This window comes from Sapajus apella, unplaced genomic scaffold, assembly GCF_009761245.1.
Source record: "Sapajus apella isolate SASKATOON/1434 unplaced genomic scaffold, GSC_monkey_1.0 scaffold74, whole genome shotgun sequence".
Lineage (NCBI taxonomy): Eukaryota > Metazoa > Chordata > Mammalia > Primates > Cebidae > Sapajus > Sapajus apella.
Genome location: NW_022437014.1, coordinates 724,300 through 743,120, shown reverse-complemented (window position 1 = coordinate 743,120; position 18,821 = coordinate 724,300). Strand labels below are relative to the sequence as shown.

The 18,821-nt window shown below is 37.5% G+C and overlaps 1 protein-coding gene across 8 annotated transcripts in view; it reads left to right on the top strand.

Annotated features, from left to right (window-relative positions):
- DENND4A (DENN domain containing 4A) overlaps positions 1-18,821 on the top strand; it is a 122,062-nt gene that overhangs the window by 23,790 nt on the left and 79,451 nt on the right. For 5 of the 8 annotated variants that reach the window (XM_032251003.1, XM_032251001.1, XM_032251002.1 and 2 more), the window contains 5 exons: positions 3,337-3,669; positions 5,295-5,544; positions 12,706-12,775; positions 15,659-15,828; positions 16,892-17,130. In XM_032251003.1, the coding sequence (XP_032106894.1) occupies positions 3,359-3,669; positions 5,295-5,544; positions 12,706-12,775; positions 15,659-15,828; positions 16,892-17,130 (1,040 nt within the window). In that variant the 5' untranslated portion in view covers positions 3,337-3,358. Of the gene's footprint in view, positions 1-3,336; positions 3,670-5,294; positions 5,545-12,705; positions 12,776-15,658; positions 15,829-16,891; positions 17,131-18,821 lie in introns of those variants that run through there. The other 3 variants (XM_032251006.1, XM_032251004.1, XM_032251005.1) reach the window with 1 other exon arrangement.

Genomic DNA, 18,821 nt, shown 5'->3' with positions numbered 1-18,821 from the left:
AAGATTATGAATATTTAGAGCTTATAATATAAAATTAATGTACACATGAAAGCATATAACCACTTATATAGGCTGATATAACCTTTGACCTAATAATTCTATTTCAATAAATGTATCCTGAAGAAATACTAAGAGTTGTATCCAGAGGCTTATCAGGATTATTCATTGTACCCTTCAAAAAATATTAACAAAATAAATAAAAGTAATAAATGATCAACAGTAAGCACAAAGGTCAAAAATGGTATCTCCATAAAATAAAATACTGTGCAGCCCTTTAAAAATTGTTTTCAAAGACTAATGAATTGGAGAAAAAATTAAACATAAAAGTGCTTTTGTTATTCTGCAACTTCTTAAATGGATAGATGGTCAATTGGGTAAAACTGCTCTTTTTTTTGGAGAATTCGTTATATGCAATCAGTTTAGGGTGATGAATTAGCATTTAACAGCCTTCTCGGAAGAACAGGTTGTTAGCACTTTTTAAAAGTGTCCATCTAGGAGGCATTTCTGAAAAGGTTAAACCCTTTATTATGTGTAGAAGTCTTATCTGTAAGGAAATTGCTGCATAGGCGCCATTAGTATCTAAATAAAACAAGTAGGAACTTTTAATCCTTTAGTCTCATTTTTAAAGAAAATAGTGGGAATACTTAGAGCATATTTGAGCGATGAACACAGATTCCCAGAAATGTGTCATGAATTCTGAAAACTGATGACAGCAATATAGAAAATGAAGTGAGTTTTGGGATTTCGATGAAAATGTTAATAATTATAAACAAGTATATACTACATAAGAGTATCTTTGCCCTGAGATATTTTACGATCTACAAGGGAAGGTTGTTTACTTTAAACTATCATTTTCTAAGGATTGTTTCTAGTTGTTAAGTGGGAAAATACGGTTCCTTGTTCAAATAGACTTGGGAAATCCTAAGTGAAGCAAGTTTATCAGCTACCTTTATCAAAACACTGCTGAGGATTTAGTATTTATATATACAGACAGTGAATATCCAGAGAGACCTGTAGTGTGTATACCTAATTTATTTGTCCATGGACTCTTTTCTTTGCACTTGTTGGAACTGTGTCTAATATGAAACAAACCCTGGGAAATTGTTTTAGATTAAACTTTTTTCCTATAACAGTAGTATATAAATAATGACGGTACTGTGGAATGTATTTTCCTAGCTAAAGAAAAAAATAGGTTGTGTATGGTGGCTCATGCCTGTAATCCCCACACTTTGGGAGGCCGAGGTAGAAGAATCTTTTGATTCCAGAAGTTTGAGATCAGCCCGGGCAGCAAAGTGAGACCCTGTCTCTACAACAAAGACAAACTCGCCAGGAGTGGTGGTGCACACCTGTGGTCCCAGCTACTTGGGAGGCTGGAGCAGGGGGATTGCTTGAGCCCAGGAGGTCAAGGCTGCAGTGAGCCATGTTTGTGCCACTCCATTTCAGTCTGGGGGGCAGAGTGAGACCCTGTCTCAAAATTAAATAAATACATAAATGAAATAAGTGATACCAGACAGCTGAAGGAGACAGCAAATATGTGATAGATTCTATTTTGTGTATTTTTGCTTTGAATTTGATATAAACCTGCATTATACTCTGTTACCTACTTTTATTATTTGAAATTCTCTTTGATATATCTCTCTTACCTACTTTTATTTGAAATTCTTCTCTTTGATAGATTTGCTGAGACTCATTTCTGGTAGATTTGTGTGTATGTGTTTTTGTAGTTTTGGAATAGGAGCTTGTCTTCCCCTGGGCTTTGTTTGTGGAAAACCTGGGTTGAGGGTGTACCCTCTGGAACTGTTTTACTTTCCAAGGGGTATCACTAGCCTTGGAAAACTTTTTTTTTTTTTTTTTTTTTTTTTTGAGGCAGAGTTTTGCTCTTGTTGCCCAGGCTGGAGTGCAATGGCGCGATCTCGGCTCACTGCAATCTCTACTTCCCGGGTTCTAGCCATTCTCCTGCCTCAGCCTGTTGAGTAGCAGGGATTATAGGCATGCGCCACCATGCCCTGCTAATTTTGTATTTTTATTAGAGGCGGGGTTTCCCCACGTTGGTCATGCTGGTCTCGAACTTCCGAACTCAGGTGATCCACCCACCTCAGCCTCCCAAAGTGCTGGGATTACAGGCATGAGCCACCACGCCCAGCCAACCTGGGAATTATTATTAATTTCTTAGTTTGTAGCTTCCTGGGACCATGCAGATGACATAAATTCAAACCCCAATTCCAAGGGTGAATAGGACTATTGTTACAAATTCTCAACTCCCCAGCAACCCTCCCTACAACTTTATTATCTCCCTGTGTCAGTGGATAGGTCTTTTAAAACTACTCTTTGGCTGGGAGTGTAGTTCTTTGAAACTTTCAGCTTTATACAGGTGGCTTAGTTCCAATTGTGTGTATTGTCCGAAGGTCTTATCTCACATGCTTTTAATGCCTTCTAAAACACAAACCAGATTAGGTGCAGTGGCTTATGCCTATAATCCCAGCGCTTTGATAGACTGAGATGAGAGGATCACTTGACCCCAGAAGTTCAAGACCAGCCTGGGCAACAAGTGAGACTCCATCTCAGAAGAGATAAAACAAAAACCTTTTGATTATTGAGGAGATCAGTAAATTTCCTCACTCAGTGGTAGTTTATAGACTGCATTCTGACTTTTGGTTCCTCAGGGAATTTCCCTTTCATTCTTACAAGTCTATGTAAGATTTATATTTAAAAGTATTCATTGAAAGACAATGCTTTGTTTGTTTGTTTGTTTATTTATTTATTTATTTGAGACGGAGTTTCACTCTTGCTGCCTAGACTGGAGTGCAATGGTGTGATCTCAGTTCACTGCAACCTCCAGTTCCCAGGTTCCCAGGTTCAAGTGATTCTACTGCCCCAGCCTCCTGAGTAGCTGGGATCACAGGCACGCGCCACGATGCCAAGTTAATTTTTGGTATTTTTCGTAGAGACAGGGTTTCACAATGTTGGCCAGGCTGATCTCGAACTCCTGACCTCAGGTGATCCACTCACCTTGACCTCCCCAAGGACTGGGATTACAGGTGTGAGCCACCACACCGGCCAGACTATGCATTTAAAAAGATGTTTCTTTGTTGTCTACTTAGGTAATCTAGGTTTCCATATTGCCAAAATTGGAAATTCATGTATTACTTTTATAATAAATGCTAAAGTTGTTTTTATTGTTAAAAACATTCTTTTTACATATAAGTTAAATATATAATGCTAGTGTGTTTATCAGGGAGGTAGTGCCCTTTTTGTAGTTTGCTCTCATTTGCACATAAACCACTTACATTTATTTCACTTATTACAGGGGGTACTAGTCTTTTACTTTCCTTTTAGATGTAACCTTCTGTGATGGAAGATGATTGAAGACAAGGGGCCTCGTGTTGCTGACTACTTTGTTGTAGCAGGGTTAACTGATGTTTCAAAGCCTCTTGAAGAAGAAATTCACTTCAATGATGCCTGTCATAAAGTAGCTAAACCAAAAGAACCTATTACAGATGTTTCAGTTATTATCAAATCTCTTGGGGAGGAAGTCCCACGGGATTATATTTGTATTGATGTTACCCCAACTGGATTGTCAGCTGATCTCAATAATGGAAGTCTTGTGGGGCCACAGATTTACCTTTGCTATAGAAGAGGAAGAGATAAGCCTCCACTTACAGATCTGGGGTAAGTGTTTTTTTTTTTAATGACTTACTGTTATTGATCCAAATAATATGCCTTGTAGATTTTGAGATTAACTGTTCATTTTGTTCATTAACAGATGTATGGCAGATTTAGAAAAACAGACAAGTTTGTATTCCGAAACCTGTATTCTCTTCCTGTTTCCTTTTGTCTTTCTTTACCCTACAGTTCCCAGTAGTCTCGGCTTGCCTGGGTTTCTTTCTGTTAGAGGCAGGGGAGAGAATTTGAAAAACATTTGCAGGAAAGTACTAGAAAATTAATGTATTAACCTGATTGGAAAATTTTTGATTATTTTTTAAGTATGAAAGAGGCTTTTAAGCATGTTAAAATGATCATTATAGATGAATTCTTTTTTTTTTTTTTCCTTTTTTAAAGAGACAGGGTCGATCTCCATCACCCAGGCTAGAGTGCAGTGGCATGATCATAGCTCACTACAGCCTCAAAATTCCTGGCCTCAAGTGATTCTCCTGCCTCAGCTTCCTGAGTAGCTGGGACTATAGGTACACACCATCATGCTTGAGATCATGTCACTGCACTCCAACCTGGGTGGCAGAGTGAGACTCCATCTGAAAACAGAAAAAACAATATGTAACTTCTTTTTTTTTTTTTTTTTTTAAACTAATGGCAAAGGCTTGGCATTAAAGTACAAATCAATGAATTCAGTGAGGGAATAAACTAATATTATTTAAGCACTCTGTTTCTTAGTGTCCCTAAGTGCTTAAGTATGGAAAACTTACTGAATGGATGCCAGATCCACCCTGTACTAAGAGCCTGTAATTTTACCCCAAACAAAGAAAAAATAAAAGCCTAGTGCCTCACTCAGACTTTTGATTAAGGATGGAGTTGAAGTTACGTTCTCTTAAAGCTAAGGAGAGTACTGGAGATAAAAGTGTACAAGCAGACCATATATAGTTAGTCAAGTAACCTTTTGTGAAATTTTAGCTTTGGCCAAAATGCAAGTAGCTTTTTCTAAAGAAGATGCTTGTTTAGAAAAAAATAAATTAATAGCCATATTAAATAGTATGTCAAAACAGGTGCCTTCACATTTAATTGTGGCCTTTCTCTGGTATATATATATTTTGAGACAGAGTCTGTGTTTGTCACCTAGCCTGGAGTGCAATGGCATGATCTTGTCTCACTGTAACCTCCGCCTCCCAGGTTCAAGCAATTCTTCTGCCTTAGCCTCCTGAGTAGCTGGGATTACAGGCGCCCTCCACCATGCCTGGCTAATTGTTGTTATTTTTAGCAGAGATGGAGTTTTGCCATGTTGACCAGGCTGGTCTCGAACTCCTAACCTCAGATGATCCGCCTTCCTTAGCCTCCCAAAGTGCTAGGATTACAGGCATGAGCCACTGCCCCCAGCCTCTGGTTTATATTAACAAATACAATGGTTTATCAGAATTTTTCCTTATATTATTTAAGTTTTTGGTGGGCAAAAGAGTTATTCATTAATTTATACAAGACCATGCAATTCAAAATTGCAATAAGATTGGAATATTTTTACCATATTGCCATATTTAAGGATCAGTTGATGATGCCTGGGAATATTACTTTTCATATTTAAAGTGCTTTGTGTATTTGTATATTTATTTTTTAAAATTTATTTTTAGGGTTTTATATGACTGGAAAGAAAGATTGAAACAGGGTTGTGAAATTATTCAGAGTACTCCCTATGGGCGCCCCGCAAATATCAGTGGCAGTACCTCATCACAAAGAATTTATATCACTTACCGAAGAGCCTCTGAAAACATGACCCAAAATACATTGGCTGTCACTGACATATGTATTATTATACCCAGTAAAGGAGAAAGCCCACCACACACGTTCTGCAAAGTTGACAAGAATCTCAATAACAGTATGGTAAGTGACTTGTTTGCACTGATAAAATTAACCCCTGATGAAAAGAGCATAATTTTAAATAACTCCTTTTTTAAAACAGCATAGTATAATTACAGAATTGAAAACTATGTTTTTAAAGATGTTAGATATTTTATTTTTTTGAAAGTACTTTGGTTGTACTTTCAAAAGAAACTGTGCAAAGAACTTTTTTTTTAATTAAAAAAATAATTTCCCCCACCCTTTCTGCCCACTACAAAAGCAATGCACTAATCATGAGTATCCTTCCATTTGTGGACTAGATGCCACACCATACATTTACCTATTTGAGGACATGATTTTAGCGGTCCTCCCTACTTTTTTGAAAATCACTGGGTTTTCCCTCCCTATTTTATCCAACATGCAAAAATTTCTTACCTTTGCAAAGCTTCTTGATCTCACACTCCTCTCCTTTCATTGATGCATTCCATTATCCTTTACAGTAAAAATTCTAGAAAGAGTTGAGTATATTCTGCCTCATTCCTCACTTTCCTCTTTCTAGTCAGCCTTTTGTCTCCATCACGCCATCAAGATTTCTCTTGTTGTCATATCCAGAAATCAATTCTTCATCTTAATTTTTCAGCAGGTTTCTACATAAATGATTACTTCTACCTTCTTGAAACAGTGCCATGGAGAAGAAATATACTTTCTTCTTAGGTACTCTCTTGCTTTTTCCTTTTACCTCACCAGCCATTCCCTTTGTGCCTTTCCTAATTCCCTTTCATCTCCCCATCTCTACACAATGGAGTACCTCATGGTTCAGTCCTCACACCATTTATCTTCACCACCTAAACATGCTCCTTTGGTGATCTCATCACTTAAATACAGGCCATGTGTGGATGACCTCAAATTTGTCTCATCTGGACTTCTCTAATTCATCATCCCTTCTTGAATATCTTATCTAATGGAGCGTCTGAAATTTAATATGTCCAAAACTGAACTCCTGGTGTTCCCCTCCAAACCTGCTCATCCCCATAGTCTTCCCTATCTAGCAAATGGTAATTCCATTCTTCTGGTAACTCACATTGAAAAACCTTGGAGTAAACTTAACTTTTATCTTCTTCTCATTCAGTTCTTCTATAAACTCCGTTAACAAATTTCAGAATGTATCTCGAACATGGCCACTTCTCAGCCCCTCTATTGGCATAACCCTGGCCTAAGCCATAATAGTCTCTTAAAGGGATTATTGCAGTAGTTTCCTAATCAGGGGTCAGTCAAATTTCTTTTTTAAAGGGCTAGATAATAAATTAGGTTTTATAGGTCATATAGTCTGTCCCATAGTCATCTTTTTTTTTTTTTAACCCTTTTAAAAAGCAAAAACTATTCTTAGTTTAGATATATAATAACAAACCTTGGGCCAAATGCAGGCCATAGTTTTCCATTTAACTGATCAATTCTTCCATTTGTGCTCTCTCTTGCCTATTCTTTGCATAGATAAGAGTGATCCTTTAAAAACATAAATCAGATAATATCACTACTCTGCGTAAAACCCTTAATGGTTTCCCATCTCACTCTTAATAAAAGCCAAAGTTCTTCCATGCATGATCTTTAACTGTCTTGTCTTTGTTCTTTTATTGCTGTTTTAAAATTTTAAAAAAAGAAATGTATAGTCAAAGGAAATTGGAGGGCAGGGTGTATACAAATTGTAGATCTATGAAGTAGAAAGTGAAAGTCCTTGTTCCTACTTCCATGTTTTGCCAGGGTAACAATCAGCAATTTGACTTGTGTCCTTCCAGACCCTTTTGTGTTCACGTATGTGGGGTATATACAATAAATTCATCCTTTATTTTTTTAAAATTTGATTTTTTTGTATTTCTTTTTCCCTTTTTAAAATTAGGATATATGTGCAGGTTTGTTACAAAGGTATACATTGTATGATGCTGAGGTTTAGGATGTGATTGAACCCATCACCCATATAGTGGGCACACTACCCAATAGGCGGTTTATCAGCCCTTGCTTTCCTCCTTGTCTTCCCCCTCTGGTAGTTTAGTGTCTTTTGTTCCCAACCTTATGTCTAAGTATACCCAGTGTTTAGCTCTTACATATATGTGAGAAAATGCAGTATGTGGTTTTCTGTTTCTGCATTAGTTTGCTTAGGATAATGGCCTCTAGCTGCATCCATGTTGCTGCATTCTTTTTTTTATGATTTGATAGTATTCAAAAAATGGAAATTTCTTGATATCTAATGTAAGCCTTTTTTCTATCTTTATCAGTTTATATAACTTTCTACTTAATTCTTTTAACGACTGCATATTATTCCAGAATATACAAATGCAAAATGATGAATACAAGTTATTTTCAGTTTCTTCCATTTCTGGTAATGCTGCTTTGATTAACCCTGTGCATTTTCTGTGGATATTTGAGTGTCTCTGGAAGAATCAGTAATTGTAAGTGGAATTGATGGGTCCATGAGTATGCTGACCATTTTGAAAGTGTTGATATATTGTTCTGAAAATGCTGTGGCAGTTGTACTCCTAGCAGCCATAGTTTATGAAAATGCTATTTCCTAAGTTCCCATACCTCACCAACATTGGTTGTTATCAACTACTGACTTTTTTATTTTTTTAACTATTGAGTTTTAAATTAGTGATTATATAACAAGCAAGAAATTGTTCTAATTTTAATTTGCATTTCTTTGCTTACTGTGGAGGTTGATAACATTTTAATATATTAAATAGTAAATATACTTAATATCAGTGTATTAAATATATTATTGAATGGCTAAATATTATTGTATTGCATGGATGTGCCACAATTTATTTATTACCTTTTTTTGTAAAGACCTTTAGATTCCGATTTTCTAAAATATTGCAAGTAAGCTGTTACGAACATACTTATAACTATATCTTCTATAAAACAAGTTGCATTTATTTAGCTCTTCTGTGCTATACACCGTTCTAAGTAATTCACATTCAGTAACACAGTTAATCCACACAACCACCCTGAATAGGTATTTTCTCCCCATTTTACAAAGAAGAAAATTTGAGAGTTAAAGAGATGGTTACTTTCCCATGAACATACCTTCAGTAAGTGGTTAAAGCAAGATTCAAATTCAGGCTGCAGAACTCCAGAACCAAACTCCTGAACACTGTACTGTATTAATTACTTCCTTATGGTTCGTCCTGGAATTTCTGGATCAAAGCATATATTTATATTAAGATTTTTATCCAGAGGGGCTGGGCGTGGTGGCTCACGCCTGTTATCCCAGCACTTTGGCAGGCCGAGGCCAGTGGATCATGAGGTCAGGAGATCGAGACCATCCTGGCTAACACAGTGAAACCCCATCTCTACTAAAAAAAAATTAGCCGGGCGTGGTGGCACACGCCTGTAGTCCCAGCTACTCGGGAGGCTGAGGCAGAAGAATCGCTTGAACTCAGGAGGTGGAGGTTGCGGTGAGCCAAGATCGTGCCATTGCACTCCAGCATTGGTGACAGAGTGAGACTCCGTCTCAAAAAAACAAAACAAAACAAAAAGGGGCTTTAGAGAACTCACTGGCTCCCTTTCCCCCTTAAAAAAAAAAAAAAAGGTTTTTATCCAGAAGGGTTTAGCCCATTAAAATTCCTACCAGTAAAATAGAAGAGTATTGATTTTTGTTTTCATAACTTTGTCAACAATTGGGTCTCTTTTTTCTTTTTTTCTACTGCAGCTGCTCTGAATAAACAATTGGGTTTTTCTTTTTGTTTTTTTAGAGATAGGGTCTTATTCTGTTGCCCAGTCTGTAGTATAGTGTCCTGATCATTGCTCACGCAGCCTCGACCTCCTGGGCTCAAGTGATCCTTCCACGTTAGCCTCTTGAGCAGCACCACCATATCCAGCTAACTTTTAACTTTTTTGTAGAGTTGGGGGTTCCCTACATATCCCAGGCTGCTCTCGAACTCCTGAGCTGCAGCAGTCCTCTTACTTCAGCCTCCTAAAGTGCTGGGATTACAGATATGAGCCACCATGCCGGGACAGCAATTGGGTTTTTAATCACAAAATTTTAAATTTAATTTTTCTTTCTTTTCTTAGAGATAAGATCTTGCTCTATCACCCAGACTGGAGTATAGCAGTGGCATGATCATAGCTCACTATAGCCTGAAATTCCTGGGCTAAAGTGATTCTCCTACTTCAGCCTCCCAGATAACTGGGACTACAGGCATATGCCACCATGCTCGACTAATTTTCAAAATTTTTTGTAGATATTGGGTCTTATTGTATTGCCCAGGCAGGTCTTGAACTCCTGGCCTCAAGCAATCCTCCTGCCTTGGCCTCCCAAAGCACTGGGATTACAGGCATGAGCTACTTTGCTTAATTGTAAGTTTAATTTAATTTAATATTTTATTTTTTCTCACCATGTCTTATGGTGTGGAATTAAATTTTTTAAATTTATTTTTCTCAAAATTTAATTTTTTAATGATGTTAGAGCAGATATTTATAGTGTCCTGTTATAATTATATAAATTAACACTTTGCTGAGATCTAAACATTTTGTACACATTTCAACATTTATTAAGTTTTTATGTAAGTTGACTTTTTAAAAATTCATGTATTTTTCTGAAGTATAGGGAAGCAGACACATGGTGACATCTCTCAAGTTTGCGTGTCCATTTCAGACCGCTCACCTTAGCTCCATTTAGTTCTTCACTTGGATGTCTAATAGATGTTTCAAATTTAACATGTCTAAAACTGAACCCCTTGTCTGCACCCCAAAATCTGCTTTATCCACAGTTCTCTCCATCCCAGTTGAGCTGCTTCCTTGCTGTTACTCAGGCATCGGCATTGCACTGTCTTTGACTCTCTCATACTGCATATAATCAAATAAGATTTTTTTTGTCTCTATTTTCAGAATAGACCCAGAATCTGACCTCTCTTCATCATTCCCACTGTTGCTCCCCTTATTCAAACTCTCGTAATTTTTGCCTGGATTACTAATCCAAAACAATTACGAGTACCTGCCTTCTTCTTTGTGTCCTGTCCCCACTTCTCAATATAGTACTCAGAGTGACCTTTTAACTGTAAGTCGAATAATGCCTCTCTTCTGCTCAAAACCTTCCAAGGGCTTTCACTGTCTTCGAGAGTAGTAAAAGCCAAAATCCTTAAAACAGCCTAATAGGACCCACATGATCTGCCTTCCTTATCTCATTTCTTACTCTTTTCTGCTGTCATTGCCTCTTTAGCTCTTAGGTCATGATAGGTGTACTTTCTTAGGGCCTTTCCTCTTGACATTCCGTCTACCTAGAAACCTCTGCTCCAAGATTAATTCATTCAGCAAACACTTTGTGGAGCACCTATAATGTGCTAGGCCCTGTTCTAGGTGTTAATGATAACATAGAATGTTGAACTTTTCAGAGTAGAGGAAAATAGCTGATAATACATTTCAAACAAATAACTTTTAAAGTATAGTATGTTAGAAAGTCGTTAAGTGCTGTAGTAAAAAAGAACACCTACGGTAGCATAAAAGGGTTTTGGAAGTAGTGGGGAATGGGCTGCAATTTTAAATTGAGTGGTCAGGGAAGCCCTTATTTGAAAGTAATATTTGAAGGCAGTAAGGAAGTTAATCATTCACATATCACAGCCAAAGAATGTTTGAAATATACAGAACAGTCTATGTGAAAGGCTTCAAGGAGGGAGCATTCCTGGCATGTTTTGAGAACAATAAGGAAAATGGTGTGTCTTAAAGCAGAGTAAACTATAGGGAGAATAAAGAGATTGAAATGGGGGGTAGATGATTAGGGCCTTTAGGTGATTGTAAGGACTTTGGCTTTTATTCTGAGTGAGACTGAGATTTTGAGCAGAACAGTGACATGCTCTGACATTTGATTTAAAAGGTTCACTTGTCTGTATAGTGATAGACTGTGGTGGGAAGCAAAGGTGAAAGAAGGAAGACCATTTGGGAGATTATTGCAATCTAGCAGAGTAGGGGTGGAGTTGTACAAATCACATTAATTGTGATTAATAAAAATTTTTATTATATACTTCGTTTAATTATCAATGACATTACACTTCTTTATTTGAATGGATTGTTTAAGGAATGTGTATCATAAAACTATTTTACCCTTATTTCAAAATTTTAAATAAATTATTTATTTAGTAATACTTATTGAACTACTATCTGTGAACCTTTGGGAATACAGTGGTGAAGAAAACAAAGTCCCTACCCTCATTGAGCATATATTCAAATAAGAAAGACAATGAACAGACAAATAGCATGTAATAACAAATAGTCTAAAGAATAAAAACGGTGGCACAGTGGCTCACACCTGTAATTCCAACATGTTGGGAGGCCGAGGCGGACGGATCACCTGAGGTCAGGAGTTGGAGACCCGCCTGGCCAACATAGTGAAACCCCGTCTCTAATAAAAATACAAAAATTAGCTGGATCTGGTGGTGCGTGTGCCTGTAATCCCAGCTACTCCTGGAGGCTGAGGCAGGAAAATCGCTTGAACCTGGGAGGCGGTGGTTGCATTGAGCTGAGATTGTGACTCCATCTCAAAAAAAAAAAAAAATCAGCCAGTCATGGTGATGCATGCCTGTAATCCCAGCTACTTGGGAGGCTGAGGCATGAGAATGACTTAAACCCAGGAGGTGGAGGTTGCAGTGAGCCAAGATTGCACCACTGCACTCCAGCCTGGGTGACAGAGCGAGACTCCGTTTAAAAAAAAAAGATTTGGAAGTTAAGTTGTTCTTTTAAGCAGTGGTGATTAAAGTCTGATTTGGAAGTGAATTTGGGAGAAAATAGGAAGTAAGGAAATGGATTGAACAAATTATAACTCTTGAGGCACAAAGGATTGTAGAAAAACCTGGCAGTATCTAAAAGAGATTGTGAAGTTGAAGGTATGCACTTGAGTAGGTATGTTTTAGTTTATCATTTATACCCACAGTTTGGACTTAGAACAAAATCTAAATGGTTGTGGCTTAGCTTTGTTTAAAAGAGTCAAGTTTTTCTCATGTTATTGCTGTTGCAAGGGAAAAAAGTTATAGTTTACTTCTGAAAGAAAAGTGGACGATTCCAATAAAATGTTGACAAAACAGCCAACTGAAAATAGCTAGCAGAGAGAAATCTGTTACTACATTTTATATAATATATACTGGAGAGCTCAAGATTCCGTTTTATCAAGTTCCTACCTTTTAAAAATTAAATCATATTTCTCTTTTTTTTTTAATCCAGTGGGGATCAGCAGTATACTTGTGTTATAAAAAATCTGTGGCAAAGACGAACACTGTATCTTACAAAGCTGGTAAGTGTTATTTTTCATGGTATACTTCATATATAAATGTATTACAGGGCCTGGAAAGGTTGAAGACAAGAAAAAACCTGCCTAGGATGTGTTATCAGGACTGGAACTACAACTCGTATCTTTTGATTCTCATTTTTGTCTTCACTCATATGTTTATTGGATGCTTAATGGAAGATTAATTAATTTTTTTTGAGATTGAGTTTTGCCATTGTTGCCCAAGCTGGAATGCAATGGCGCCATCTCGGGTCACTGCAACCTCTGCCTCCTGGGTTCAAAGTTTTTAAATTAGCAGAAGTATGGGAAAATGTATTTATTTTCATTTTAAATTAATATTTCTTTAATACTTAGATTTAGTAAGAGCTGTAGCTCACATGAAATTGTTTCATAATGAAAAATATAATAAACCAGTTTGGAGTTTTATAATGCATAGTCAAAATGTCCAATTTTCAGAGATCCCAAAATATCAAAGATAGTGATTTTATTTACAAGAGAACAGATTTCAATCTTTTAAAAATTGCTTTCATACAGGGCATAGTAGCCTGTAGTTCTGGCTTTTTGGGAGGCCGAGACAGGAGGATTGCTTAAGACCAGAAGTTCAAGGCCAGCCTGGGCAATATAGACTCTATCTTTAAAAGTATATACATATGGAGGCCGGGCGCGGTGGCTCAAGCCTGTAATCCCAGCACTTTGGGAGGCCGAGGCGGGTGGATCACGAGGTCAAGAGATCGAGACCATCCTGGTCAACATGGTGAAACCCCGTCTCCACTAAAAATACAAAAAATTAGCTGGGCATGGTGGTGCGTGCCTGTAATCCCAGCTACTCGGGAGGCTGAGTCAGGAGAATTGCCTGAACCCAGGAGGCGGAGGTTGCGGTGAGCCGAGATCGCGCCATTGCACTCCAGCCTGGGTAACATGACTGAAACTCCATCTCAAAAAAAAAAAAAAAAGTATATACATATGCATGTATATACATGTGTGTGTTTAGAGTTCTAGACTCAAGTTTCTCTTCTATGTTTTTCTTTGGAGACAGGGTCTCATTCAGTTGCTCAGGCTGGAGTACAGTGGCATGATTATAGCTCATTGCAGCCTCAGATTCTTAGGCTCAGGGGATCCTCTTGCCTCAGTCTCCCTAGTACCTTGGTCTTCAGGTGCATCCCAGTACACCTGGCTAATTTTTAAAATTTTGTAGAGACATGGTCTTGCTTATGTGGCCCAGGTTGGTTTTGAGTTCTTGTGCTCAAGCACTCCTCACACCTCAACCTCCCAAAATGATGGGATTACAGGTGTGAGCCACCGTACGCAGCCTCTGTTTTTTTGGATCTACAATTGATTACTTTTTTTTTTTTTTTTTTTTTTTTGAGACAAGGTCTTACTCTGTTGCCTAGGCTAGAGTGCAGTGGCGTGATCATAGCTCACTGCAACCTTGAACTATTGGGCTTGAGCAATCCTCACACATCAGCCTCCCAAGTAACAGACTACTGAGAGTACATGGCGGCATGTGCTGGCATGCCCAGCTAATATATATATATTTTTTAAAGTAGAGATGGAGTCTTGCTATATTGCCAAGGGTGCTCTTGAACGCCTTGGCTCAAGTGATCCTTCCACTTCAGCCTCCGAAGTGCTGAGATTACAGGCATGAGCCACTGGACTGGCCTTCATTACTGTTTCTGTACTTCCTTTATGACATTATTATTACCTCATGACCTGAGAGTGTAGTACAGAGTTCACTACAGATCCTCATGGAACCTCTTTGCTGGCTAGCACATAATTAAATAATTTTAGAACTGCCTTGGACTTTAGATTATCTACTTCATCTCATTTTATAGATGAGAAAACCATCTCTTATCTGTAGTCCTGTAGTATATCATTTGTCCAAAGTCACAGAGATGTTAGTGGCAGAACCAACAACCACTTACATTCCCCCAGTTTATCCTTCTGTCTTTGTGGCTATGTCTAGTGACAGTTTGTACTTGACTTTAAGGGCTTTATGGCCAGGAAAGCTATCTTCTCTATGTAGTCCCACAAAATGAGGTACAGGGTTCTTCCTGGAATGTATTCAATGGAAGCTACATGGACCATTTTCCAGACTAGTTTACCTAATGTGAAATCATAGGCCACTTAAAACTCTATCTTCTGCAACAGCTGGGGCTGCAAATAAATAAATAAAATAAAATAAAACAAAACAACTCTTATCTTTGGCCGGGCGTGTTGGCTCACCCCTGTAATCCCAGCACTTTGGGAGGCCGAGGCAGGTGGATCATGAGGTCAGGAGATCATGACCATCCTGGATAACACAGTGAAGCCCCGTCTCTACTAAAAACAAGACAAAACAAAAACGCTATCTTCATATAATGTGGTGTTATTTAGAAACTCAGCTTGAGTAGATACTATTCCTAAGACATTGTAAATATGTGACTCTCCTATTTTTATGAGTAATTTTCCTGTATTAATGCTAGAAGTTAACATATACTCCTATGGGATATGAATTTTAATGTGTAAAAGCCCCCTGAGGGAAAGTTACTGACAGCTGATGAAGTAGATAGATTAAAATAAACCATAAACTTAGTATGCTTTTTAAGGTAGTGTGAACACAAACTGAATTTTTAGGAGTATGTGCATTTCTATAAGATTACCTTTTTCTTGTTAGCGTTAACATAGCCTTTGTGGATGAAGCTTGATAAATATTAAGCAGTTAATAGTTATAATGTTTAAGGATTAAAATTTCTATGAATCCTACTGAAGCATTCAGTGTTATTTGATGAACATATATGTAATGCTTTGGCATTCCAAATGTATGAAATAATAAAGCATTTTATTATCATTGAAATAATAAACACCTAAATTCAAGAGATGATTACCTAATATTTATTATTGTTTTTATAGGTCTAATTTGTAGATATCCTCAAGAAGATTATGAGTCATTCTCACTACCAGAATCCGTTCCTCTATTTTGTTTACCAATGGGTGCAACCATTGAATGTTGGCCATCAAATAGCAAATACCCTCTCCCAGTATTTTCTACATTTGTTTTAACTGGAGCCTCAGCTGAAAAGGTATTATGTGTTTGACAAACTGTATCTGCAAGTTTCTTGTATATTTTCCAGTTTTTTATAATGCAAGGAATAGTATGAGAAAAACTGATTAAATTTAGTGCATTATGCATACTTTGCCACTTGCTTGAAATAACTGTATCTAGGGATGTAGGAAAAGAGAATTTTTATTCCGTCCCATACACGTAAATGCTTTATTGTGACTATGGTGAAAGACTTTTTTTCATCATTGAATGATGATCCTTCATTGGTTCATTTTCTGTGATAAAGAAGGTTTGAAAGTAACATTATTAAATATGTAATACAATTTAGAATCATAGACATGATAGTTGGAAGGGACCTGGAAATTATCAAGTCTAACATTCTCATTTTATGGATAGGGAAATTGAGGTCCCGAGAAATTCAATGAATTGCCCAAAGTTGGAATTTGTATTTCCTTACCTAAATTCTCATCTCACTTTCTACCAAGTAATTATTTTCAATCATTTTCTTATAGAGAATGTTGATACAATTGCTTCAACTGTTTATAAAGCAATTAATCAAAGCATCTTTTCTTTCAATAGTAAGGCGACATAAGAATAGCCCTATGGCCGGGCGCGGTGGCTCAAGCCTGTAATCCCAGCACTTTGGGAGGCCGAGGCGGGTGGATCACGAGGTCAAGAGATCTAGACCATCCTGGTCAACATGGTGAAACCCCGTCTCTACTAAAAATACAAAAAATTAGCTGGGCATGGTGGCGCATGCCTGTAGTCCCAGCTACTTAGGAGGCTGAGGCAGGAGAATTGCCTGAACCCAGGAGGCGGAGGTTGCGGTGAGCCGAGATCGCGCCATTGCACTCCAGCCTGGGTAACATGAGTGAAACTCCGTCTCAAAAAAAAAAAAAGAATAGCCCTATGTAGTTCTCACATATGTCAAGAAAGCGGGAGGAGTGTCTCTTCATTACTGTGTTCCTAATACCTGGTATCTCACCTGGCTCATAGCAAGCACTTATTGAATATTTAACTGATGATGTGATTTGGACACATGATACAAAGTGTATTTACTGGATATTTTACTTGTTTTGCAGATTTATGGTGCTGCTATTCAGTTTTATGAACCATACTCTGAGGAGAATCTCACAGAAAAACAGAGACTTCTTTTGGGTTTAACATCAGCAGATGGGAAGTCTGATAGTTCCAAAACAATTCATACTAGTAAATGCATCTGTCTTCTTTCTCACTGGCCTTTTTTTGATGCATTCAGAAAGTTTCTGACTTTTCTATATCGTTATTCCATCTCTGGACCTCACGTCCTTCCAATTGAGAAGTAAGTTAAAAGTGTTATTGGTTCAACATTTGACAGATCTTTCCATTATGTGGCAAATTTGTATTGGCAACTGGGTAAATTTTATGTGGATGCTAGATTTCTCAAGAGTTACTTGAAAAAAGTAGTTTATTTCAGTCAGGTAATATTTCTCCATTGTATGTTTATAGTCTTGTTATTTTAAATAATTTTATCTCTAATGAGATTAAATTAATGTTTCATTTGTTTAATGCTTTTGTGAAGTTTAGAGAACCTAATCTAGACAAATATTGAAAATTTTTTACTAATTTTTAAATTCTTATTTTACATATAATATTTCTTACTGGGGCTGAGTGCGATGGCCCACACCCATAATCTCAGCACTTCGGGAAGCTGAGGCAGGCAGATCACTTGAGTCCAGGAGTTTGAGACCAGCATGAGCAACATGGCATAACAGCATGTCTAAAAAGTACAAAAATTAATTGGACATGGCCCATGCCTGTAGTCCCAGCTACCCTGGAGGCCAGGGCATGACAATCACGTGAACCTGGGAAGCGGAGGTTGCAGTGAGCTGCGATCACGCCACTGCACTCCAGCCTGGGTGACAGAGGGTGACCCTGTCTCAAAAAAAAAAGAAAAATTCCTTACTGTATTTACATATCATGAATGTGAAGAAGAAATTATTTTTTCTTTGACAATATACACAATAATGCAATTGTCCAATCTACTCATTTTAAAGATAATAAACCTATTACATGTTAATAAATGTCTTTTTTGAAAAAGAACTTTTCCAAAACTAAAAAAACTTTAATGAGAAGAATAGCATTGTTTTATATTTTTGCAAATGTCTAAAATATCTAGCTTAATTGAACATAGCTGGGCTCCAGTGTATGGTCCTGCATTTAATCTGTTGCAGTAGTTGTTTTGGTTGAAGTATATGGAGAAAGCCTGGCCTCCCACAGATAGGTAGGTTGAAAAGGGAGGGATTTTGGATAATATTTTTAGAAAGTTGTGGATATTCTTTTTTTGACACTGCACCAAGCTTGGCAAGTGCTGGTTCTTACATTTACAATGTGGAATCTGAAACTTTAGCAATGAACACATTAAAAACTATTGGTCTGGTTGGGCGTGGTGGTTCACACCTGTAATCCCAGCACTTTGGGAGGCTGAGGCAGGCGGATCAGCTGAGGTCAGGAGTTCAAGACCAGCCTGAGCAACATGATGAAACCCCATCTCTAAAAAAAAAAGGAAATACAAAAATTAGCCTGCTGTGGTTGCAGGCAGCTGTAATTCCTCCTCTGGAGGCTGAGGCAGGGAGAATTGCTTGACTCCAGAAGTTGGAAGTTGCGGTGAGCCAAGATTATACCACTACTCTCCAGCCTGGGTGACAGAGCAAGACTCTATCTCCAAAAAAAAAAAGATCTATTGGTCTGCTTGACTGTGTGGAACTTTTATTTGTGCACGATTTTGTAATATTGAGCATTAGTCATTTGAAAAATACTGATTTGCCAAATTAAGCATATCTTCTAAATGTAGACACATTTTATTATTAATATTAAAAAATCACATTTGTTAATATCACCACCTATCTTAGAAAAGTTTTTGAGCATTAGGAAGCTGTCATGCTTATGGTGGCAGAATTCTAATTTCCACTTGAAAGTTTGTATTGAATTATTGGCAAATACTGCCAGTTATTTTTTTGGAAGCAACAGGCT